General features: G+C 45.9%; 2 protein-coding genes and 3 non-coding genes across 5 annotated transcripts; 2 read left to right on the plus strand and 3 right to left on the minus strand.

The window, feature by feature from the left end:
* Positions 1–5,858: 5,858 nt before the first annotated feature.
* On the minus strand, positions 5,859–5,931 carry trnaf-gaa (transfer RNA phenylalanine (anticodon GAA)). The gene has a single exon. It is a non-coding gene; the product is annotated as a tRNA-Phe (tRNA).
* Positions 5,932–6,513: 582 nt separating this feature from the next.
* LOC115246989 (uncharacterized) lies at positions 6,514–9,227 on the plus strand. The gene is made up of 2 exons (XM_029827226.1): positions 6,514–6,563; positions 8,284–9,227. Exons 1-2 carry the CDS (start codon positions 6,543–6,545, stop codon positions 9,004–9,006), a joined length of 744 nt encoding a protein of 247 aa, XP_029683086.1. The 5' UTR covers positions 6,514–6,542; the 3' UTR covers positions 9,007–9,227.
* Positions 6,908–6,980, plus strand: trnaf-gaa (transfer RNA phenylalanine (anticodon GAA)). The gene has a single exon. It is a non-coding gene; the product is annotated as a tRNA-Phe (tRNA).
* A 2,564-nt stretch (positions 9,228–11,791) lies between the features above and the next one.
* On the minus strand, positions 11,792–11,864 carry trnaf-gaa (transfer RNA phenylalanine (anticodon GAA)). The gene has a single exon. It is a non-coding gene; the product is annotated as a tRNA-Phe (tRNA).
* A 2,596-nt stretch (positions 11,865–14,460) lies between these two features.
* Positions 14,461–25,560, minus strand: LOC101066670 (G-protein coupled receptor 22-like). Its single transcript, XM_029827224.1, has 2 exons — positions 25,226–25,560; positions 14,461–18,004 (listed from the first exon to the last, which is right to left on the minus strand). The coding sequence occupies exon 2, from the start codon at positions 17,892–17,894 to the stop codon at positions 16,212–16,214; it is 1,683 nt and encodes a 560-aa protein (XP_029683084.1). The 5' UTR covers positions 17,895–18,004; positions 25,226–25,560; the 3' UTR covers positions 14,461–16,211.
* Between the last annotated feature and the right edge of the window lie 259 nt (positions 25,561–25,819).

The raw sequence follows: 25,819 nt of genomic DNA on the forward strand, positions 1-25,819 counted from the left end.
TAAATGTTTGGTTTTTTTCTTCAAGAACATTAAAATTTAGGCAGAAAATTGGGCCAAAACCTCTCCTCACTGTTTTGTGTCCCAGTCTGTAAAAACCTGAGCATGCTGGCGTGAATAGAAGCTCCAGTTGCTGGTCAGATTAGAGCACTACGGTGCGTTTTTCTCCTCACACGTGATGATGGATGCACGTTTCTGCGGAGGGGAAATTCTAAACACTATCATTCCTCTTTCTCTCTCTGGCAGATAAATACGGCTTCCTCTCATCGCACACATATGTCTTCTGGGCTATAATTTAGTCCCGTGATTTTATAGTGAGGAAATTGTGTTTCATTTGCATGTAAACACCAAATCCTCCCACTCCCTCCTGCCAGATGACCTCAGTACAATCATTGATGACTTTCTCAACATTCTCATCCTTTCTCTCTTCCATCCCACCTGCACCTCTCCCTCTCTCCCTCTCTCCCTCTCCCCCTCTCTCGCTGCTGCAGTGTGGAATTTTCCAAGCCTGGTCGGTGCTGCAGTGCTCGGAGGGATGGCGAAGCGGAGGATGCAAAGAAAGGAGAAGAGAGGAGAGGAAGGGTTAATGCCTTCTGATGCAGACCAGAAAATTCTGAGCTCCTTGGATGAGGGACCTGCCACCCAAAAAAAAAAATAATAATCAAGTGGAAAAATACTAGACAGCCCTGAATGCAGGAAGGTAGACAGAGACCCTCAGCACCAATATCGTGGTTGATTTTGAGGTGGAATACGAGGGGAAATGATTAAAATCGTTCAAAAATGGTGGATCGGTGTTAATCCTCGCCCGCGTGTGCTGAATGCTCCCCTGCGCTCGCTCTCACGCCGCTGCTTTCTTTTTCTGTGAAAGCGGAGGAGGTGACGTGAAAGATGTGAAGAACACTCTGCGACTACTGTGGTCGCACAGCGGCCCGGCCCCGTGGCGATAATGGGGTGAGGTCATTTGGTGGGTAAGCGCCAGGCCGGGGGTATTTGCTGCAGCGCGCTGGGACGGTGTGACATTGGTGACGAGGCATTTAAGATGCTTCCGCGCATCGCTAGGCACAGATCACCGCCCTCGCATCGACAACCATCTGTAAAAGGTGACACCTTTTTTCCTACTGCAGCGACTTGGACCCATATGTGAAAGATCCCGTGCAGCATCCACAAAAAAGCCAGAATGTTTCACAATCATGAGGGAGATGCTTCCCGGTAACAATCACCAGCCCCTTGAATCAGAGCTAAGTGCCTTATTTGCAGTCTGTGGGGCTTCGTTAATTAAAATCAGACCTAACAAACCGAAGTGTTGGGGTGGGCAGAGCCAATCCGGGAGAAACTGTGTCAAAATCAGGGCTTAAATTTGTGTTTTCTTTGATGCATTTATGTTCTAATATCTCTTTGGCATCATCTTATTTCTTTAGGTTGTCTGCATTCGCCTTCAGATTGACCCATGACCTTTGACTATCCATAAACGTGTCCTCTTCTGTAACCGTCCCTATTGGAATGTTCTGTATCTTGAGCCACCAGACGTTTCAGCCTGTCTGACTAAATTCATCCCATGGAATAATCCCCAGGTTGCATAACGGCTGACCCCCAAAGCCCCTCCGTCACAACTCCCAGAATCCCAGAGATCAAGAAAGGGACCGAACAAAAGGAGGACAGAAAGAACAATGAAACGACGGGATGAACGAGAGGGAGCGCTGGATGCAAAGCCGTGTGACTGGCAGGCGGCAAAGGGCAGTTGGGTCTTTCCTCTGAGAACACAGACTGGCTCAGCGCACCGTGACAGCGGACACAAGGCAGTGCTGCGAAAGATACTGGATTATGCTTTCTAACCCAGTTTTGACACTAACTTTTAACAAAAGAACAGGGTGCTGGGCTCAGAGGGGAAGAAAATTGCCAGAAACAATTATAAGATATGAAACGAAGCAGATTAAAAGGAAAGAGATGTTCTCTCTAAAATTCCACTTGGCTTTGTTACACTAGGGCTATAAAAAAAAAGTCAGCTTGCTCAAAAAAGTGCTGGGAACTAGGGCAATTCCCTCCGCACGTGGTATCTGTGGAAATCAGATAGGAAAAAATACGATGCCAGCCCACATATCTTGTTACATCGTCCAATGTGGAAGGACCTGTCGTGGAAGTAACCTTCAAAGATGAGGCTAAAAAAAGGTTAGTAAGGAGAGACACAAATTACTGCCTGTGCCAGAGGAGAGGAGGACAAGTTTGCACCTAATGAGAGCAGCTTAAATATAGCCAGACGGGAGACAGAACTCCTCCATAGTCACGTTAGTCACTGAGTCACATGTTGCTTTTCATGCCAGGGGTTGAAAGCGATCCATTCAAAGAGACGCATCTTTCGCAAGTGCAGCACTAGGGACCATGTGGGCCTGAGGGTCTATGGATGCTGTCTGACAGGGACTGGCTCATTTGTGCGGCCTCTAATACGGTCCACCCTGAAGCCAGAGACCGTCCCCCCGTCTGTCGTCAGGCTGCAACCCAAAGAGGCCAGCGTGGAATTCCCTCAGGTCTCCCTTACATAATATGTACCCTCAGTGAAAATTGAGAGGTCACCGACTGTATCCTGTCATCACTCTACGTCAGCTCCAACAGCATCCATACGCAAAAGCCCCCCCCCCCACCCGCAAGTCTCAACATTCAAATAGAATGTACAGAAGCAGCAATGCTGCTGTTGCCATTTTTCTCCTGTGGTGACCCGGGGCTGAGGAGCGCCTCTCCCGAGCCTCTGCAGGCATCGCGGTGACGGGCTGATGTGCACATTAGCAGGGGTGAGTGATCCTGTTGACACGCGTGGCACAGAGACTCCCTGCTTACATCAGGTCCAGAGAAAATGACCCGCCTGCATGATGGAGAAGCCAAACATCTGCACACAGACTGAAGGGAACAGTCACTTTTAAAAGAAAATCAGTGATTATTGGCTGCAACAAAGTTGACCTAAGAGGGTCCTTAATGTTCTTTCTAAGTAATTATTTGTGGACCTAACAAACGCAGATGAGTTGTCATCCAGACCGTGTTCCCTAAACAGAAAGAAGAACCTGCCGTGATGTCATCGCCCTCTGCTATGTTCCAACATGTGCAACAGACTATGAACCTTAAGGGAGGACAATTACCAAGATAATTAGAGCAGTTAATTAGTAACTGTAGCTGTGGTCGCTGATAGTGGTTTCAGGCGAGGTGGGTGAAGACTGAATCGTCGCCGACAAAAAAACAAAAAAGCCTGCTCAGTGGATCATGCAGGGCGGATCCCGCGGGTCAACAAAAACACCCTGCAGATCCAGAATAATTTGGTGGGGTTGGAAAATGTGGTCATCTAGCCGGGTGTTTGCAAAAACCTCCTGGTCGGCAACGCTTAGCGGCGTCTTCGCCCCAAGAGTCACCGTAAACCCAGGATTTGATCCGAGTAGCTAATTTTTCATCAGAGGAATCATCAAGCGTTATATCCACGCATGTCCTCTCAAATGTTTTCCCAACTTGTTTTGTTTTTAGCATCTATATATCTGTCAGAGTACATATCGATCCAATGGCCCAAGTCATGTAACCCCCATTACATAAGATCCTCTGTCTAACACACTTTTAAGGTTCCGTCCTAAGCTGTGGCTATAAATAAAGGCTCTCTAGGGCACTGGTCAATGGGAACACTTATCTTATTACAGTAGGTTGTCAGTATAGCGTCCGCACCGCTGCGGTATGTCTCTCATCGGATCGTGTTTCCCTACTGACCATTAATACCTAGAAAAAGAGAGATGAGCCGACACGTCCTGATGGAAGTATTCTTCCAAAGGTTCCCTCTGTGCTGCCGCGCTGCCAAATGCAACACTGGTTACTAACATACGCAAGAATGTATGCAACAAAGCGGCATCTATGCGTCATTCTAGAGGATGCTCGTTTTACCTCTATAGCTTAGGAAGGGTACAGTTTGTGCTTTATAGTCCTGCGTCCTCGGAGACTAAGACAGAAGCTTTAATTTGTCAGTGGGGTATGAGCTTCTGCGGCTAATGTCTTCAAGAGATGCAGACACTCGTGTTGGTTAAGCACATTGAGAATTCCAAACAATTGTTCTTGACTGCATTTCAAGCTGTAGTTTAATGGTATTTATGAGCTACATTTCTTGTCCTCCCCGAGGCTTTTACAACATGACAGGTGCCGGTTTATAAAGTGCATACGGTAGTTTGCTGCACATTATTGCCTACAGCAGGAGGAGGAGGAGGAGGAGGAGGTCCGTTCAGTAATACCCTGGTTTCGTTCGCTAATGAGGGTGATTTTGAATGGCTGCAAGATCACCTGACCCAGCCGAGAGGCCCAACGCCATCCTGATGAGGAAAGCCTCCTGTCTGCATGTGTCAGGCAGTCAGCAGTTTACACGAAAGCTTATTTAAAAGCCTCCATATGGTGCATTTTGTGCTATGCTGCTCAATTTCTCTGACTTCCATTTGTTATGGGGTGCAACAGAAGGTTGGTTTGCTGCTGATTTGAAGCTGACTTTTAGAGAGGAACACTTCAGAGCATCTAAAAGGACAGGATCTAGAAGGAGGAAATGGGCTGAGGAGTGGGCTTGATATTTATTTATATAATCAAGCGCATCCGGTTCTCTTTAATAATGTCAAGCCCACATTTGTTCAAGGCATCCCAGTTCTGGAATCCTATGATTGAAGGCTGGTTCTTGTTTAATGGTACAGTTTGACTGATGGAATTTGACAGAGCAGAAGCATCAATATCATATTCCATCCGACTTTGATAATAAACACGCTTAAGTGTTGTAGTAAATGATCTTATATCTTAGATAAACTTCTCAGTATTATCAATTTTGACATCAACAAACCACTACTTACTGGTTGATGTACAGCAGCCACCAACAAATGACATAACTGCAGGTGCAGTTGGTTGTGGTATCTGCTGTAGTCTCAACCTGAACAGGCTTAGCTTGCATCTTTGGTTTTACTGCATTCTACAAAGCTTGTGATGGATAATCATTATGGGAGGTATATAGATATATGTAATCAACATACAAATATACACACTCTTCCTTCAAACACTCACTGAGAGGCTGGGTAACCATGCATCACTTTCAGAGTGCATCAAGTTCATTTTTCCCTTGGAAAGGTGTGAATAAATAAACTAAGGAGTGGCGTCTTGTTTGAAAGCACATAGGCACAACAATAATAGGCTGAGGGCAGCAATAAAGACAGGCAAAAGGGCCTTTTCTTTGATGGCCACTTCTACTAACTGGTCGTTCCATTTGGTTTTATTTTGCAGATGATGTAGATCCCGAATGCTTCTCAGTAACTTGGAATGTTATTCCATGGTTTTTCCACATCTCATGATCCGTACACGTAAAGACACTTTCCTACTCAGTCACGTTATTGAAACCTTGAGCCGTGTGTGTGTGTGTGTTCTACTCGTTGTAAACATTAAAAAGAACATTAGTCTTATTTACATTATCTTATTTACATTACATTATCTGTTAGTCTTATTTACTGTTATGCTACGTTCTGTCAGCTTCTAGTATTTGTTGGCCAATACTGCCCCCTGATGGTTCAATGCCAGACAACTTTACCGTTGACTGGGCATGTTTATTGCACCTTATGAGGTGCTAAACTCCTCTTTTACCTCTTATTGTTCTCTGTAAACCCTAGAGATGGCTGTGCGTGAAAGTCCCAGTAGATGAGGAGGAAATACTCCACCACGTTCAAAGTCGCTTAAATGCCCCCTCATCCCTTTCTGATGCTCACTTTGAACTTCTATTTAAAGTTAGGCTGATTTGTGTTAACAATTGAACAGGTAGACCTAATAAAGTTGAGTATAAAAATAATGCACGACGGACTATGATTCTTTTTTTTTTGGCAAAATGCCGAAACCCGGGATCGAACCAGGGACCTTTAGATCTTCAGTCTAACGCTCTCCCAACTGAGCTATTTCGGCTACCGTAGAACGGTATTTCTAATAATATACTACTATTAGTCAAATAAATATTTGAAAATGCCGGTTTATTTTGTCTTAGTTCTGAATTGCAACGAATGAGACCGCAATTTGTTTTGCTGTCCAAAGATTGACTTCGCTGTTTAATTGGTTTTCGTTGATTCGTTAATTGGTTTTCGAAAGATCTCCGATTCGCTGCTAAAAGATGGAATCGCGCACATGATTGACTTTCGAATTTCTGAATCGGCGACGCGACTAGCGGGCTTATATGGATTTGCGGTAACCAAGTTCCGTAAATGCAATATATCCAAGTCATGTCAGGCATTTGTAACGCTAATGTAACTTGAACATCGGGAGTTTTGCAATCAAGTTTGTGCAGTTGCAGCCGTAGCTTTAGCTGGTTGTATTTTTTTCTGCCGATGAAATTGCTTGTTTTCTTTGGGAGTTGTACGCTGGAGTGCGTCGTTTCTGATTAGGGTATTAGGGTATTGGTGGTATTCTGATGACCACCTTAAGCAGTGCCTCCTCCACCTCCAGCCGTGCCTCCACCACCTCCAGCAGTGCCTCCTCTTCAGTCATCTACAGTTTTGCTTCAGCCCCAGCTTCCTTCTTCCATGTCCTCTTCACAACAGGATGTGAGTGATAAAAGAATAAATTCTCAGTCGATCTATAGATCACCTTCCACCTTCCCCAACTATTCTATCCTGCAAATCCATATAAGCCCGCCAGTCGCGTCGCCGATCCAGAAATTCGAAAGTCAATCATGTGCGCGATTCCATCTTTTAGCAGCGAATCGGAGATCTTTCGAAAAACCAATTAAACAGCGAAGTCAATCTTTCGACAGCTAAACAAACTGCGGTCTCATTCGTTGCAATTCAGAACTAAGACAGAATACATCAGCATTTTCAAATATTTATTAATTGAATAAGAGTAGTATATTATTAGGAAACATCTACTACGTCTATTACGTAGTACGGTAGCCGAAATAGCTCAGTTGGGAGAGCGTTAGACTGAAGATCTAAAGGTCCCTGGTTCGATCCCGGGTTTCGGCATTTTGCCGGAAAAAAAAAGAATCATAGTCCGTCGTGCATTATTTTTTATTATAATACTCATTTCAAAGCAGTAGCATTGCAGCTGTAAAGCAAAATGTCAAAAGAAAAACTCCACTTTATTAGGTCTACCTGTTCAATTGTTAACACAAATCAGCCTAACTTTAAATAGAAGTTAAAAGCGAGCATCAGAAAGGGAAGAGAGGGCATTTAAGCGACTTGGAACGTGGTGGAGTATTTCAGAAACTCCTCATCTACTAGGACTTTCATATCACGCACATCTCCCGGGAATTCGTACGGTAGCCGAAAGGGCGGTGCTTGGCGACCGCAAATCCATATAAACCCGCCTGTCGCGTCGCCGATTCAGAAATTCGAAAGCCAATCATGTGCGCGATTCCATCTTTCAGCAGCGAATCGTCTGCGTGATTCAATCTTTCAACAGCCAATCGTCTGCGTGATTCAATCTTTCAACAGCCAATCGTCTGCGTGATTCAATCTTTCAACAGCCAATCGTCTGCGTGATTCAATCTTTCGACAGTGTTTCTTGGTTTAAATTAAACTGCGGTCTCAATCTTTGGAAAAGCCAATCGATCCGAGAGTTTATTTAGAATTTAAAAATCTGCCCGCTGTTTATTCCGAACATCTCCGTGGATTTTGACAAGGTACGTGCGCAAATTGAGGTCTGTAATTCGTTACGGTTTTTTTTTTTCATTTCACATAAAATATCACCGTAAATGCTTAATGCAATATGTCCAAGTCATGTCAGGCATTTGTAACGCTAATGTAACTTGAACATCGGGAGTTTTGCAATAAAGTTTGTGCAGTTGCTGCCGTAGCTTTAGCTGGTTGTATTTTATTCTGCCGATGAAATTGCTTGTTTTCTTTGGCAGTTGTACGCTGGAGTGCGTCGTTTCTGATTACTTGTTATGTTATGGTCTCCACTACCTCCAGCCGTGCCTCCTCCACCTCCAGCTGGGCCTCCTCTTCAGTCATCTACAGTTTTGCTTCAGCCCCAGCTTCCTTCTTCCATGTCCTCTTCACAACAGGATGTAAGTGATAAATAAATAAATTCTCAGTCGATCTATAGATCACCTTCCACCTTCCCCAACTATTCTATCCTGCCGGCTCCCCAGTGAATCCTGTCTGCTGTCTATTCCTGATAATAAAGCTGTGTTCCGTCGAACTCCGGTGTCGCATTTGGGTTCTCGTCGGGTCCCTGAAGTCTGTCTGTCTGTCTGCAAGAATTTAAGTAGTGACAAGGAAATTGTGATGCCAGAGAACCTAAATATCAGTTTTTATTTTCCAGGCTGTAGACAACCGCAACATTCCTGGAACGGACCGTGTAGATGAACTGGCTGAATACTTGGTGGAGCTACGAGAGCAGACGGGATTGACCCTGAACAATCCACAAGTTAGCACCATTCTGGGTTTGCGGCAGAGTCTTGACAAATTTGACAAAGACAGGATTGTGTATGCTGCAAGACATCAGGACCGGTGGCTAACTGGGCACTTCAGGTCTCCTAAAAAGAAGGCTGTGTTCACTCCTGGGGTGGAAAGTACAAAACGGTGTGTTCTTGGCTCAAGTGGTTCACCAGCTCAGTGGCCAAACTGCTGTCGCCTGATTGAGACCATCTTCGTGAGGCTGTGCAACATTCACACGAGCCCCAAAGAAAGAGGACAACACAGCGTATCTCGGCAGCTGGTTCTGTGCAATGGGACACTAATGCAGCAGACAACCCTTCAACGTGTTGTAGTGAACCAGACCACCCTCATGCAGTGGTATAACCAACGGTTGAAGGGTCAGGAGGCGTCTGTTCTTTTGCAAGGTGTGCAACGGCCAGCTGACCCACTGCCCTTTTGCAAAAACAAAACCCATCTCTCTGCCACAGTACCAACGCCAGCCCCCAGCTTCACACCTACCATATGCCAGCAAATACAGCTGGACAGGCAAAACCTAGGTTACGGTGAATACGGTGGACCATCAGCCATCCTTTCAGTTGGAGATGTGCGTGAAAGTCCCAGTAGATGAGGAGCTTCTGAAATACTCCACCACGTTCAAAGTCGCTTAAATGCCCTCTCTTCCCTTTCTGATGCTCGCTTTGAACTTCTATTTAAAGTTAGGCTGATTTGTGTTAACAATTGAACAGGTAGACCTAATAAAGTGGAGTTTTTCTTTTGACATTTTGCTTTACAGCTGCAATGCTACTGCTTTGAAATGAGTATTATAATAAAAAATAATGCACGACGGACTATGATTCTTTTTTTTTTTTTGCATTTACAACTAAACTGGGAGATGTACAAGTCCTTTTGTATTTTGTTTTTGCTGAATTCAAGAATTGCATCATCTGTAAAATGAGAGCCTGACACAACTCCAGCCGTTTTAGTGAGGCTCCCCTACAGCCCTCTTCAGCTATTTCTGATTAGAATCTTCTAAAACCGAATAATGTAATAATTTATTTGATATGCCTCTACAATCACTTAAAAAGTTTCGGCAGGAAAATGCCGAAACCCGGGATCGAACCAGGGACCTTTAGATCTTCAGTCTAACGCTCTCCCAATGGTTTGTAAAACTTTTAATTTATAACAAAGACAATATGTATGTACAATTGTGAACAAAATGACATTCACATTTAAGCATTTATAAAGCTGAAATTGTCAAAGAAACAAATCAAACCCCAATGAAACCTTGATACAACTATGAAATAAGATGTAAAACTTGCAGTGGAACTCAAAGGGCAGAACAGGCCACAGGGATAAGCATATTAAAAGTAACAATACTGCATTACTGTCTCATCTGCTTCAGCCACTGTTCTTTGGTGAGAGCCTCAGTGTTTGGACAGTATATTTTTCCTTTGTACTGAAGAGGGTGGCTGATGGTCCACTGGAGGCAACTGCAGGATCAATTTGCCGTAACCTAGGTTTTGCCTGTCCAGCTGTATTTGCTGGCATATGGTATGTGTGCAGCTGGTAACTGGGGGCTGTTGTTGGTACTGTGGCAGAGAGATGGGTTTTGTTTTTGCAAAGGGCAGTGGGTCAGCTGCCACTGGCCGTTGCACACCTTGCAAAAGAACAGACGCCTCCTGACCCTTCAGCCGTTGGTTATTCCACTGCATGAGGGTGGTCTGGTTCACTACAACACGTTGAAGGGTTGTCTGCTGCATTAGTGTCCCATTGCACAGAACCAGCTTCCGGATCTTTTTGTAATCCTGTAAAATTAGAGACCATCGAGATACGCTGTGTTGTCCTCTTTTTTGGGGCTCGTATGAATGTTGCACAGCCTCGCGAAGATGGTCTCTATCAGGCGACAGCAGTTTGGCCACTGAGCTGGTGAACCACTTGAGCCAAGAACACACCGTTTTGTGCTTTCCACCCCAGGAGTGAACACAGCCTTCTTTTTAGGAGACCTGAAGTGCCCAGTTAGCAACCGGTCCTGATGTCTTGCAGCATACACAATCCTGTCTTTGTCAAATTTGTCAAGACTCTGCCGCAAACCCAGAATGGTGCTAACTTGTTGATTGTTCAGGGTCAATCCTGTCTGTTCTCGTAGCTCCACCAAGTATTCAGCCAGTTCATCTACACGGTCCGTTCCAGGAATGTTGCGGTTGTCTACAGCCTGGAAAATAAAAACTGATATTTAGGTTCTCTGGCATCACAATTTCCTTGTCACTACTTAAATTCTTGCAGACAGACAGACAGACTTCAGGGACCCGACGAGAACCCAAATGCGACACCGGAGTTCGACGGAACACAGCTTTATTATCAGGAATAGACAGCAGACAGGATTCACTGGGGAGCCGGCAGGATAGAATAGTTGGGGAAGGTGGAAGGTGATCTATAGATCGACTGAGAATTTATTTATTTATCACTTACATCCTGTTGTGAAGAGGACATGGAAGAAGGAAGCTGGGGCTGAAGCAAAACTGTAGATGACTGAAGAGTAGGCACGGCTGGAGGTGGAGGAGGCACGGCTGGAGGTGGAGGAGGCACTGCTGGAGGTAGTGGAGACCATAACATAACAAGTAATCAGAAACGACGCACTCCAGCGTACAACTGCCAAAGAAAACAAGCAATTTCATCGGCAGAAAAAAATACAACCAGCTAAAGCTCCGGCAGCAACTGCACAAACTTTATTGCAAAACTCCCGATGATCAAGTTACATTAGCGTTACAAATGCCTGACATGACTTGGACATATTGCATTGAGCATTTACGGTGATATTTTATGTGAAATGAAAAAAAAAACCGTAACGAATAACAGACCTCAATTTGCGCACGTACCTTGTCAAAATCCACGGAGATGTCCGTAATAAACAGCGGGCAGATTTTTAAATTCTAAATAAACTCTCGGATCGATTGGCTTTTCCAAAGATTGAGACCGCAGTTTAATTTAAACCGGGAAACACTGTCGAAAGATTGAATCACGCAGACGATTGGCTGTTGAAAGATTGAATCACGCAGACGATTCGCTGCTGAAAGATGGAATCGCGCACATGATTGGCTTTCGAATTTCTGAATCGGCGACGCGACAGGCGGGTTTATATGGATTTGCGGTCGCCAAGCACCGCCCTTTCGGCTACCGTACGAATTCCCGGGAGATGTGCGTGATATGAAAGTCCTAGTAGATGAGGAGTTTCTGAAATACTCCACCACGTTCCAAGTCGCTTAAATGCCCTCTCTTCCCTTTCTGATGCTCGCTTTTAACTTCTATTTAAAGTTAGGCTGATTTGTGTTAACAATTGAACAGGTAGACCTAATAAAGTGGAGTATAAAAATAATGCACGACGGACTATGATTCTTTTTTTTTTTTCGGCAAAATGCCGAAACCCGGGATCGAACCAGGGACCTTTAGATCTTCAGTCTAACGCTCTCCCAACTGAGCTATTTCGGCTACCGTACTACGTAATAGACGTAGTAGATGTTTCCTAATAATATACTACTCTTATTCAAATAATAAATATTTGAAAATGCTGATTTATTCTGTCTTAGTTCTGAATTGCAACGAATGAGACCGCAGTTTGTTTAGCTGTCGAAAGATTGACTTCGCTGTTTAATTGGTTTTTCGAAAGATCTCCGATTCGCTGCTAAAAGATGGAATCGCGCACATGATTGACTTTCGAATTTCTGGATCGGCGACGCGACTGGCGGGCTTATATGGATTTGCAGGATAGAATAGTTGGGGAAGGTGGAAGGTGATCTATAGATCGACTGAGAATTTATTCTTTTATCACTCACATCCTGTTGTGAAGAGGACATGGAAGAAGGAAGCTGGGGCTGAAGCAAAACTGTAGATGACTGAAGAGGAGGCACTGCTGGAGGTGGTGGAGGCACGGCTGGAGGTGGAGGAGGCACTGCTTAAGGTGGTCATCAGAATACCACCAATACCCTAATACCCTAATCAGAAACGACGCACTCCAGCGTACAACTGCCAAAGAAAACAAGCAATTTCATCGGCAGAAAAAAATACAACCAGCTAAAGCTACGGCTGCAACTGCACAAACCTGATTGCAAAACTCCCGATGTTCAAGTTACATTAGCGTTACAAATGCCTGACATGACTTGGATATATTGCATTTACGGAACTTGGTTACTGCAAATCCATATAAGCCCGCTAGTCGCGTCGCCGATTCAGAAATTCGAAAGTCAATCATGTGCGCGATTCCATCTTTTAGCAGCGAATCGGAGATCTTTCGAAAACCAATTAAACAGCGAAGTCAATGTTTCCTAATAATATACTACTCTTATTCAAATAATAAATATTTGAAAATGCTGATTTATTCTGTCTTAGTTCTGAATTGCAATGAATGAGGCCGCAGTTTGTTTTGCTGTCGAAAGATTGACTTCGCTGTTTAATTGGTTTTTTGAAAGATCTCCGATTCGCTGCTAAAAGATGGAATCGCGCACATGATTGACTTTCGAATTTCTGGATCGGCGACGCGACTGGCTGGGTTGCGGTCGCCAGGTAGCGCCCTTTTCGGTGCATGCTCAGTTTACCAGGTCTATAATAAGAATGAAAACAGTAGACAGCTGTGGAAGTATGATAAATGATAATAGAAAAGCAAAACAACAACAACAACAAACACCCGTTTTTTTGTATAATGGAAAGTAGTTGTTAAGTTAATACCTGAACACCAGATGGCGACATTATAAGCAAAATGGTGCCTTCGACGGTGATACACACGAATGGTACTATTCCCCCCCATTTAGTCCTAATTAGCCATTTTGTTGTTGCAACTGATTTATGCCATTTCACCCACTTGAGAAACAATTATGCTACATTTACCTACAGTTTTTTTCCCAACGGTGCATTCCCAAAATCTTAGGTTGTTTATCTCCTTTAACATGCCTGATACGGAACAATGCTGAAACCAAATGTCTTTTCCCAACTAGAATGAGATTAAAGCAAAACTAAATTAAAGCTCTGTAAGTGTGTCATTTTCAGTGGAATATCAAGCAACAGTTACTTACGTATTTTCATTTCTATAAGTAGAAGCCATCTCTGTTACAGTATTAATCCCATATCAGAAGTTACTGGATGCTTTGAACCACTAAATGGTTTTTCTCATGGCAAACTCCACAGTAAAACTATTGTGACCTTTACTGCAGTGTTTCTGTTGCTTAGAGAGACAGTGCTGTCCCATTGTTAAGCATAAGATGACCCGTTGCCATCCTCTGTCCCATCTGGCTTTGCCTGCCAAACTTCTCATTGCCTCACCTCTCATGTCTTTCCTCCCATCACTCTCTCACGTTTTTGTTCCCCTGTCATCCCCAAGGTGACTTTCCATCCTTCACAGCCACTGCAGCTTTTCTCTGCTTTGTTCTTGCGGGCCTCAGTGCGGATAAGAGATGAGAGCGGGCCAGATTGACAGAATCAAGAGCAGAGGCGAGGGAGGAAGTGATGCTGTGAAAATGGGAGGAGACTGATGAGCCTATCGAGCGGGAAGCAGGGATGGATGCCGTTCCCAGCGAGGATGCCAACACTCACACCCGCGCGCCGTCCAAAAACAGATGCGAGGACATCAGGAGACGGAGCTGTTTGCACGACCACAGTGCCTCTTCAAACAGAACTGGTGATTAACACAGTTGTCACATCAAAGTGAGAATCAGTGAGCGTTCACTACAGTCAGCACAAATTCTGCAAGAATCTGGGACGAGGTTTCTAAATTTAGGGATCAGAGAAACTGGGAGTGCAAAAAGATGTGGAATTGGACGAAAAGGCTGGAAACAGACAGATTTATAGAGTCGGGTCCAGGGGAGGAAGGATTTCTTAAGCTGCACTTCCAACAGGATCAATCCAAAGGCGCTGGGTAAAAGTGTAGAAACGGCTGAATTATTGATTACAGGCGATGCCAGCTGTTAATCAAAATGGTGGGGAACAACAGCAACGCTTAGATTTACACAACAGAGGCCCTGAAAAGACAAATGTGCAGAAATCTGTCCAAAAAGCAACATTTCTGTACAGACAGTCAGATAGACCAATGATTCTATCACCTTTTAATACAGATTTCTTCTGTTCTATATAATAACACATATAAATTGTATACAATACTTATATATCTCTATACACATGATCATAAATGTACAGTACAATTTACACACATAAAGTATTAACACAAATACACTTACTTCTCTTTACAACAACTTCTCAAATCAGTCATAGTGACTGATTTTCTGTCCGGCAGATGATTTAAACAAAAAGAAACAAAACCTTTAATGTACTTAACCCCCAAAACAGAAAAACAGGAGTTACTTCCCTGAAAAATGTACACAAATACACAAGGATTGTTGTTTTCTGTCTGGCTCACAAATTGTGTAAAAGCTGTAAAGATGGTGGAGAAAGCCCAAGATGCTTTCCGAAAGTCGAACATACAAAATATAAAGAGTAATTTATCTAAGGTGATGTAAATCTGTAGCTATGGTGACACCATATCACATTTACTCACATTTTTTTGTTTTGTTTTTGTTTAACGTCCAGCACATTTGGAAATGAGTCATGAAGCCCTGAGGAGAGAGAGACAGGTATACTGTAACGGGACAGGACAGAGGTACATCAGCTTCCTCGGCCATTCAAAGTGCAGTCCAGGAGCAGCGACACAATTCCAACACAAACGATTGCCCAAATTTGGAACTGGGGATTCCTAAGGTTCAATATTCTATTTTATCTACAGTGCCAACAAATTGTTTTCACAGCATGAAGCCTTTTAAATACCACCTCCAACCTGAACCCGTCCTAACGGTTCTGAAAGTTATTGACTCGTATACTATATTCAGTGACTTAATGCTCTAAATGAGAATATTAATTCCCCTTTAGCTTCTCTCTTTCTCCATTGGGGGGGGGGTCATTGCTTTGCACGTAAATTATTGCACAAAATAATGAATGTGTCCTGTATTAATTTACACACACACACACACACACACATACACACACACATTCTTAATAAAATAACAAAACAAAGAAAACCTCATGCCTCATGCCATGTTAGTATCATTACTATTATTACTGTCATCATCATTACTGTTAATATTATTGCTGCAGTTTCCTGGTCATGAACCTGTAAACTTTGAATTTGAATACTTCACCTGCTGTAGCGCTTCCCTTAGTATCAGTGCTGTTATTCTGATGTATTGTAAACAAACACCGGGACAGCACCGTGCAATTACATTATAAAAATCATTTAAGGCATGAAAAAAGGGACTAAACCAAATACAAACGTCCAGTAATATTTTTTCTCACAGAGAAGATCTGTGCAGGTAGATATTGGTGTGCTTTCACAGATAAGTATAAACCTTTAGATCACTGTGCATTGAGTATGTCTGTTGATGAGTGCGAGTGTGCGTGTGTTATCTGTGCATGTGTCCTTGTAGGAGTAATGATACAGTGTATGTTTACTGTAACCTTATTTTTGCCTCACACATGGGATGGGAGTATTTTTAGCATCTATGGCTATAGTGTTTTCATAATGCTTTGCCGACGTTACCATGGAAACGCAGAGTTCACCCTGTCAACCAGGAGTTGGGCTTAATGAGGTCGTGTCGGAGAATGTGACTTTATTTAGAGCTCAAGACTCACGTGTCCTCACGCCTGTGTGGAACCAGAGGTCATGTGATTTATTGTGACCCATGTAAATGGACTGGTTTTCATCTCTCTCACAGCCATGCTCCGCCCATCTCAGGCCAATTAGCGCGATTCATTAAAGCCATGTTCAGACACATCCAATTACACTTGGAAAAGTCCACCTCATTCCCTCACCACTTCTGTGAGGCATCGATCAGTGCCATCACTCGCCTCCACCCGTGGCTTGCGCGTCTTCCTCTGGGCTCCGCCCTCCACCCAGGAGTTATGAATGACCGTCCCCCCGCTGGGAGCTGGGTCCACTTGTAGAAGGGACACTACCCTTTTTTTGACACGTGTCTTCAGGGCACGCCGCAGCTTTTGCCTGGTGAAAGCGTAGAGCAGGGGGTGGAAAATAGTCGTTCCATAAGCCATCACCAAGAAGCAGAGGCGGAGTCGCACCAGGCCGTCGCTGGGACCCAGACACAGGATCAGAACATTGACGGCAGACAGAGGGGCCCAGCAGCCCAGGAACGTAGAAACAATGATCAGTGACATTTTCAGGACACGGCGCTGACGTTCCCGGCGATCCCTGTGCCTGCGTACCGCCCGCCTCAGAGCGATGATGGCGGACACCGATGCCTGGACGCCCATGGAGGAGGCGGGCAGCGTGGAGATGGCGGGGGTCGGGGCTGAAGTGGACGCCCGGGTCGGAGAAGCTGGGGTGGCTGGTGTGGTGGCTATGGGCGTGGTGGCCGCGGTGCTGACGGTGGTAACGGTTGCTCCGCTGTCGGACATCGCCTGGGGCATGGAGGAGAGAGGTGGAGGCGATGTGGGAGTAGGGGTGGGGGAGGGAATGAGAGGAGGGTGGTTGAGGTTCTTATTCTGGTTGAAGGACACTATCTCTGTGGGCAAGCTCAGATCCTTCTTCTTCTGCCTCCGGCAGCGTATCCTGCAGGTGGAGTCCTTTGAGCGCGTATTTCTCATCATGTGAGAGCCGATACGGATGTTGAGGGCCTGCAGAATTCTAGAGTAGGTGAACAACATGACCGCCACGGCGATGAAGAAGCAGGGCACTTGGAGTAACAGGTGATAATAAATAGCCAGGCCTGTGTAATACCCCTGTCCTCCAACGCAGAGCAGTGTCCTGTTCTGCCACACAGGGGTCAGGTGGTGCGAAGGGCTGGAAGGACTGGCTGTGGGTGGAGAGGACGGGGTATAGGATGAAAAAATGGGGTTTGATTGAGTTGTGAGCTCAAAGTTTTTATTCTGGGCCTCCAGCAGCTCATTGTCACTGTCCTCATCCCTTGAAGAGAAAAAATCACCCTCAAGGAAGGGAAGGAAAAAGACCGCCAAAGACACGGCCCAGACCGCTGCCAGAAGCAACGCCGCCCGCCTGGGGGTGAGCAGGCGACTGGCCGGACGCACCGAGATGTCGTATCGATCCAGGCTGATCACCAGCACATTGACAGCTGTGGCCACGCTGGTGAAGGTGACGCAGGCCTCGTGAAAGCAGCACAGTGTGGCCAGGCTGCTGACTTCGCTCCCGTTAGCCGGCAACAAGATGACGGCCACAGTCAGCGGCAGGCAGAGCACGCAGACCAGGATGTCGAGCACGTGCAGGTTGACGGTGACCAAGTTGCTGACTGAATCCACCAGGTTGGACTGGGCACAGTACAGCACGAGCACAGTCAGGTTGCTGCTGAAGCCCAGCACCAGCTCCAGTATCAGCACAGTGGTCAGAGACACCTGGAAGCCGAGCGGGTAGGGAGAGCTCCAGCCCTCCTCCACCCCGACCTCACCCCTCCCATCCAGCAGGCCTGCACCGTCACTAGTCTCCAGGAGGTCACGATAGGCTTTGGTCTCCATTGACGCCGCGGCACTCCTTCACACATAGCAACGCCGGCTGACGCACCGGATCATGCTCTTTCTTTCCTTCCCCTCAGTGATGTGAACGAAGGTCAGAATACCGGTTGTATCTGCGATGAAAGAAAAAAGTACAAAACAACTGAAAAGAAGTGTTGCGACTGGCTCGAAACAGCCTTATGCGATGAAAACACTGCAGCACCAAGTTAAATCAAGCACAGAGGAGAAGACGGGCAGAGAAAGGACACAGACATCAAGTTTTAGCCCAAAATGAGGCTGTATAACAAGTACAAGTCAGTCCTGTCAGAATTCACAAGTGACAGCTGAAGGTTTAGTCGACACAGTCGAGTGTCTTTGGCAACTGGAATTGTGGGTTTCAGTTAAAGCTGCTGATAGTTCACGGAGTCACTGAGCTCAGTGGGTCGGCTAGACAACAACAGGCCACACGTGGACAGTTTATGCAGGTCTGTTTGAGTCGGGGGGGGGGGGTGGAGGTAAAGTAATTCACACACCTTCACAAAAGACACGTCTCTCTGGCTGTGCTGACACCGTGCACGCATGCTCCACTCATGCATGGGTGGATGTTGCTTTTGCAGTTACACAGCATCATCATGTTGCAGGGAGGAAACATGTAGAAAACCTGACATCATGCCTGCCCGCCCCCGTGACTGACAGCCACATTATGTCCCGGAACAAATCCAGCACTTGCCAGTTTAAACAACTCCCGTCCTGAATCCCTGTCCTTTTCCTCCACAAGGCATGATAAACCTGTTGGCCTCTGCCTCTGAGAGGAACATCAGTGAGATGGTGGAAGAGCTGTGAGGTGAATGTCAACGTGGCGGGGATCCCCGACTGACAGCGGCGGCACTTAATAGTTCTCACAGGGAGACGTAATGAAGACGAATGGATCAGCGATCCGCAGACAGTGGAAGGCAATGCTGTCACGGAGAGACGAGCTGCGCCCGCATCCCTGCAGCCCCCCACCACTCGTCTGTTCCCTACACATCGCGCACACGTGTTCCCTTTTCTGTACACCGGATTAGGCAGAGCTCTTTGCATGTTAACCGAGTTATCCCCGGCTGGCTGGAAGTCCTCCTGGAATATTTAATGTGTGGGTTAATATACGAACCCTGGCTGGGATGCAGCATCTGGATGAGGAGCCACAGCTGTGTCCCCGAAGACGCCGTTAACCTCAGTCTTTGCTGTCAGCCGATCCGTGTTTGTTCTCACCCTCCTGTGTGCCCTTTTCACTTTGTTTCATTTCACAGATTTTCTTCCTATTCCTCATGTGGAAAAGACCTGCAGGCAGAACAGGTCTGAGCCTGGAACAGCGGTCTATCTTAATCCACTAATGGGTTCCATGGGGTATGTAGCCTTGCTGGAACACTGATTTAAAGCATCATCGATCTGCCAATTTATCAAGCCTGAGGGAAGGAAACACAGAAACACACTTTCGAAACTCACCCTCTTTTGTGGGAGCATACAGTTTAGTTTGGACTATTAGGCTATTTACTGGAATTTAAATTTTGTCTGATGTTCATTAAAAAGAGAATAGAGAGAGAAAAGAGAGACTATAGATGCACTGGTCAGATTTAACAGAGGAACAACCCTTTTAGCCCATCCAATCACAGATTGGGCCGATGTGCTGCAACACTGCATTAACCAAACAGCATCTTTAATCTAATGTCACGGTTAAACCCAGGAAATTATACAGAAACTAATGCACAAAAGAGTTGTGATTTTCTGCACGTTTGATCAGTTAATTGAACCTCAGGATACTATTTGCACTATTTTCCTGAACAGGTGATCAATAACAGCAGCAGTATTGATGGATGTGCACTGATGGAGCCATCACATGTGAAGTTTCTCTGTTCTAAGATAGAAACTACAAAGTGCTGCAGCGACCCTGATAAGTGCTGGGATATTTACTGGCGAACAGATATGAGATGAAAGATTAGATAAACGTGCATTTGCTTTTAAAGATGATTTGTACATGTCATACGGGCGATGAAAAAATGAATGATAAACTTCCTTAAATATGGGGCTTTAATGTTTCTTTAACACGAGCTGTAATGTTAAAAAGACTTAAAAGCCTTATTTTGTGCAGCTTGTCAGCCAATATGCTAATTTTAGAGAAAATAATCAGCAGCTGCAGCTTAATGTTTTGCTATTCTGACATACTTAGCAAGTGTTTTGTGTGTGTGTGTGTGTATGCGTGCGTGCGTGCGTGCGTGCGTGTGTGTGTGTGTGTGAGACTGAAATATCTGAAAACTAGTCCTGAGAGAGTAGAGAAGGGAAAGACAAGCGTCATGGCTGGAAATGGCCAAAAGACAGTCAGACTTGGACATGCATCAAAAACAGAATGATGCAGCCTGTTGGTCCAACATGAAATTGAAGGGTCACCCATTTCTTTGGCTTTGCAGAAAAATCGCATCACTCGTGATGAGGATTATGTTTTTAACACATAATAAGATTAAAGAACAGACAGTGGAAGGTGTCAGGGGATGAGCCGGTTCCCTGGATCAGCTCAGGTCAGTCTTAATGACAAAAACGGACAAAATTGGTGTGTGACATGAAAAATCCAATAATCTGCTCGATCCGCCTCGATGTACCTGAAAATGCCACTGCAGAATCATGAAAGCACAAAGAAATACTTTGATCTTTGATTCTGAAGGGCCAAATCTGACATTTACAGGAGGACGAGGATGAGGACAAGGGTGAGGCTGGGCCTTACAGAGTTTTAGTTTTTTGGTTTTTTAAGACTTTATCGAGAGTTTTTAATTGACGAGAACAGATCACAAACCGCAGCCTTGCGCAGTCAGTCAGTCGGTCGGTCGGTCGGTCAGAGGCTTACTTTGCCCGCTCGGTTCATTCTGGAGCGCCAACAGAAAGCTGGGCAGCAGTACAACCCGTGACAACATCCTGTCATGTGTGACGATCGGCAGAGAAGATTACGCAATATCATCTGCTTACAGGTGGGATCAGAATTCTGGAAGCGTTGGATCCCGGCTCATGAGCCAGGAAAGATGCAACATCCAAAAATGGGTTAATGTGAAGCCTACCAGGCTCGCTGAGGAACAGTAGCAGTCGACCGCAACGTATCACATGCTGCTCTCCTCCCACTCAGCCGCCCACCACCGGCCCATGCGCCCCCCCCCCCATGCCTGTCCGCTCTCTGCAGATACAACAGGAGACGCTGCCAACTGAGGTGAAAGACATCTTGAGTGCTCGAAAAACTGCTGAATCCCCTCTCTGCCTGAGACAAATTGCAGGCAAAGGGATTGTGGGTAACAGGAGGTAGATGCTGTGAGGGAGTGACGGGGGTGGGAGTGACGGGGGTGGGGGGTGGGGGTGCAGATGGAAGCGGAGTCTTGCGCTAGCTGGAGGGGTGACATTTGTTTCTTTGCTTGGCTCTATCTATCTCTGTTTAGACCAGTCCCAGCAGTGCTGCCTGCCCCCCCCCTCCCTCCATCGCCTTCATCATCCATCTTACAGCCACCACACGCTTTCTGTTCCGCAACATGTGGCATCTGCACCCACACACCCCATCAGCAAAGCGCAGGCACGCTTTGACAAAGAGACCAGACGTGCGCGCATGGAGTAAAACCTCATATTTTTGGCCCATTTGTCTGACTGGACTGTGATTGGCCGGCGCTAGATCATCAATAAAAACGCCATCGAAGGCTCATTGTAAGTTGCGGCAGCCTCTTATCGGCAGCTCTGCGCCCAGAGCGGATCTCAGCCTCCGAACGGCTCCCATCCACCATGCATGAAGCGCCATTAACACCTGACACTGCGTTCGATGGATTTCATTTGGCTCCACCGCAATTTAGGACCCTATATCCAGCTTCCACGTCCTTAGCCAGTAATTTCACCGTTGCAGGAGCAGCACATCAATAAGCACTAATCAAGCCACGCAATCACAGTTCCTTAGAACAAAAACAAATCAAAATCAGGAGTGAAAGATGGTGAAATTAAGTGAAGCAAATCTGTCAGATGGAGGGGAGCTCATTGGTGCCAGAGGCTGCTTTGGAGGAGGCTTCAGTGGTTCATCAAACAGAAGAGCAGTGATAAGCAATAATTATGACAAGATAAGGAGGCAAAGATGTAGAGCAGCGTTCATAGTTCTCTGTCATCAATTAGTCTGTCGACCTAATGTGATTGTGATTAGTATTGTCTCTGTGGGGAGGATGAAGTGTCTGAACCACAGCTTGTCCGCTCCCCTTATTACCTTCGCCGAGGACATTTGTTGCTTTATTTGTCAGCAGGGTAATCGATGATTTTAATGACGAATGCTACATTTTCCCGCCTCGCTGTACAGCAGCAGTGACAGCGCACGTGCGGGAGCGCCACCAAACCAGGGGTTCCTTTTTAAATGATTGTGATTGGATGTAATCAAAGAACAAATCGCACTGCAATCTACATTCATAGATGATCATTATACGCATATTATCAGGCTGATCCAGCGCATGAGGTGACTAATGAATCATCAGCAGGTAAAGACGAGGCCTGAAAGAAAGATCGGCTACAATGTTGACGCAGATTTTCAGAGGAATCATGGTCAGGAAGCTATGCTAAGCAGCCGCTATGAATATACTTTGAGCATTAAAACCTACATTTGCATTTGGTTCATCTGCTGCCTAAAAATCTGATGAAAACTAGATTGAGGCCACCATGTTAGTTGAGCGTTTGATGCAGGAACATTATAGGCTTTAATCCCAAATGTGGACTTTAGGTGGAGAGTTTTCATGTCATTCATTTGTGTCCATGTCATTTTTCTCCAACAATATTCCCCCGGAGGTCAGAGGAATTCAGCTTCCCTTGACTGGAGGCTCATAATTGCCTGTAGGTGTGAGTGAGTGTGATGCTCCTGCATATGAATGATTCATGCAGTCCTCGTGCACAATATGGAGATTTTGAGGGGCAGCTCAGCACCTTTTAAAAAATTCCAGGGAAATGTTCCAGAAATACGGCTGAAGAAACTGAGAGTCACTTTAAGAATTGCTGACTTCAGAAATAAATGCACAATAGCATCTTTTTCAGTAGATTTCTCTTGCTATAAGAAAGCAAATAGATCAAGAATAATAATAAGAAAAGTCTGTCTATGAGTTACATAAGGTGATACACAGGACTACGGAACCTTCAGGCTGGCCTTTGTGCCGTGTGACAAAGAATCATTATCATTTTCCTGTCGTTAGCAACTCCAAGTCAGATCATCCTCCCCTGATTAAAATGGTCAAAATGGATGCTCATGAGTCCTCATTCTGTTCCAGGAGCTTTGGAACAAATAGATATCCGATAATCTAAACGTGTTCAGCAACAGATGAAGTAGTTTCAGATTCCCCGGCTACGTAAAATAGAAGCAGCATCCGTGGAGGATTGCAGGGATGTAGAGCTCATGTAGAGGTCAGCAAAGTGGAAAAAAGGGTCGAAGGCGGCGGGTGGGGGGTGGGGGGAGCGAGGAGGAAAGTGCAAGTGATTGGAGCGCCGGCGCAATACGGCAAAGTATCTGCAGCAGATTGCAATGATGGAGCTCCTTCCCTCCAGAAGACAATTAGAGCACAATTAATGCCATTCTTCTCCTGAAGACAGGGGTGCCGGTGGCTGGGGGGCGAGAGCATCACCGCAGGCATCCCTATTATCCCGCCATAATGACAGACTCAACCTGAACATTATTTACACTTCAGACGCCTCAGGAACACTTTCAAACAATGACCAGCAGAATCTCCTTTTTCGAATCTACAGATTCCTTAAAGTCTACGCTGACTGGTGTGTGTTCTTTTTATGTCCCGCTCCCTCACTGTGATGATAACCCCCTTCACCTCCTCCTCCTCTTCCTCCTATCATTCCTATTAAGCCCCTCAATCATCTGGATCCAGTCTGTCCATGAACGAACATACCAGCGTTCCAGCAACCTCCATCAGTCACTTTGCCACCAGCTCCTTCCCCACCACCTTGGTGCTTTCAAGGTCTTGCCGCTTATTTGGAAAACAGATTCCCCGCACGAAGCCCTGCGTGAACTTTTTATAGCACAGCGGCTCTTACGTAAATCTTGAGTGCTTCTCCTACGCCGCTCTCATCTAATGTGTTTGGGGGAGACTACGCGGAGAGGTAAACACCGCGTCTCAATCATCTCGCCCCATAAGCCCCAAAGCCGCTGGCGGCTGGAGCTTCCATTAGCTACACTGCGGCACGGAGCAGGAGAGTGACGCGCATGGTGGGATAGATCAGCACCAGCATCAGCGTCACAGCGTCCCTCTAAACACAGCAAACCTGTTTGCAAATGCAGACAGTTGCCAAAGGATTGACTGACAGTGGAGGACACAACTGGGATTGACGGCACAGATTCAGATGCACATGGGAGCAAATGTGGTGCACGTGTGCACTGATTCCAGACAACATGGGCTTTGGCTCCCTCTTCAAATGCTTCTCTTATCTTTATATTACAAACACTGTAGCGGCGTGTGATATCACAAACATCACCCATGGTTTTAGCTTCTCGTTGACCTCCACATTTGTTGTTGAGCTTCACATCGTCAAATTCATTATCAGATTTGTAGAGTGAACCCAACATGTGTTCCACCCACCATCAAAAACACCAACGCACTTGTAACTAAAGGTGTATAATCTGGATTTTCCTGAAGCAAACAGCTGTGGAGAGCACAAGAAGTGGCTTTCTGATAACTTTGTTGTTTCAAATTTACACATAAGGATGGAAGAAAATTTCTCAACATCTAGCCTCAACAAACATCACTTCAAGTCGAGAAAGCTGATTCCAGCTCTTCAGATCTCTTAACCTCTAAATGTAAACGTGGCTCCACCATGTTATAGTAGGTGTGAAAGTGATTTTCCCTGGTTGGGCTGTGAAGTCAGCAGTTTGAGCCCAGCTTTATAAAAATAACCAACCTTATGTCAAGCGTGCCACAACCAAGTGTGACAGATGCTGAAACCTGCAGGATGGATCCACACAGAGAGCATCTGAACCAAACAGCCCCGTTTAGGACATCATTTCTCATCTCGTTCAAAGACAATGGGGGAAATGCTAAAGAGGGAGTTTTTTCTGTCTCACTGTTTCTCTTTGTGCGAAAACAAGATATTTCAGAATATAAGAGAGGGGAAAAAAACTCCATCGGCTCGTCCGAGGTCCCTCAGGCGTGATGGTGCGTTCCCGTCGCCTCAAGCATCCAAACAGGTCCGGATCGCCCCACCACCACCACTAAAGCCCACCGTGTTCCATTTCGCAGAAGACAATTACAAATCCGACTCGCATACACGCGCGCAAACGGAAAATAATAGCACGAGGTGAAGGAATGAAGAAGTGCGGCAGAACTTACCAGTTCCAGTGTGGGAATTCCCCATCCGAGCCACTGCGGGTGTCGGTGCGCTGCGCTGTCGCCGCCGCTGGACACCCGATCCACTCCAGCGCGCTCCAGGACAGCCGCCTGTCAGCTCCAAACGTGACCGGAATAATTTACTCCGTTTTTGTCATAAATATTGAGGCGGGGGGTGGGGGGGTTGATGAGGTGGGGAACTCTTTCCCGGCTGTGGCTGCGGAGCGCGTTGGTGACCGGTCAGCTTTCTCACACTGTTTTAGCGGGGTTTTTTGTGCTTGTTTGTTTTTTTTCTTTGCAGTTCTTTGTTGGACTCCGACGAACACGGCGCGCCTACACCTGTCCACTATTACCCAGCGGACTTGTGCAGCATCCCACACACGGACCGGCCAAACGCGCGACTCTGCGCCAATCACGCAGACGCTCCATCCCAGCGACCAATACGGTGGTTTGAGAGGGAAGGGAGGGAAGATGGAGATGCTTTTTCAGTTGGAAAGGGGAGGAGACGGGGATCCGGGAGGTGGAGCGGCGCGTGTGTGTGTGTGTGCACGCGCGCGCGTATGATGAGTAGCTGCACAAGGACGACCTGAGATTCCT

Source organism: Takifugu rubripes, chromosome 19 (assembly GCF_901000725.2).
Source record: "Takifugu rubripes chromosome 19, fTakRub1.2, whole genome shotgun sequence".
Lineage (NCBI taxonomy): Eukaryota > Metazoa > Chordata > Actinopteri > Tetraodontiformes > Tetraodontidae > Takifugu > Takifugu rubripes.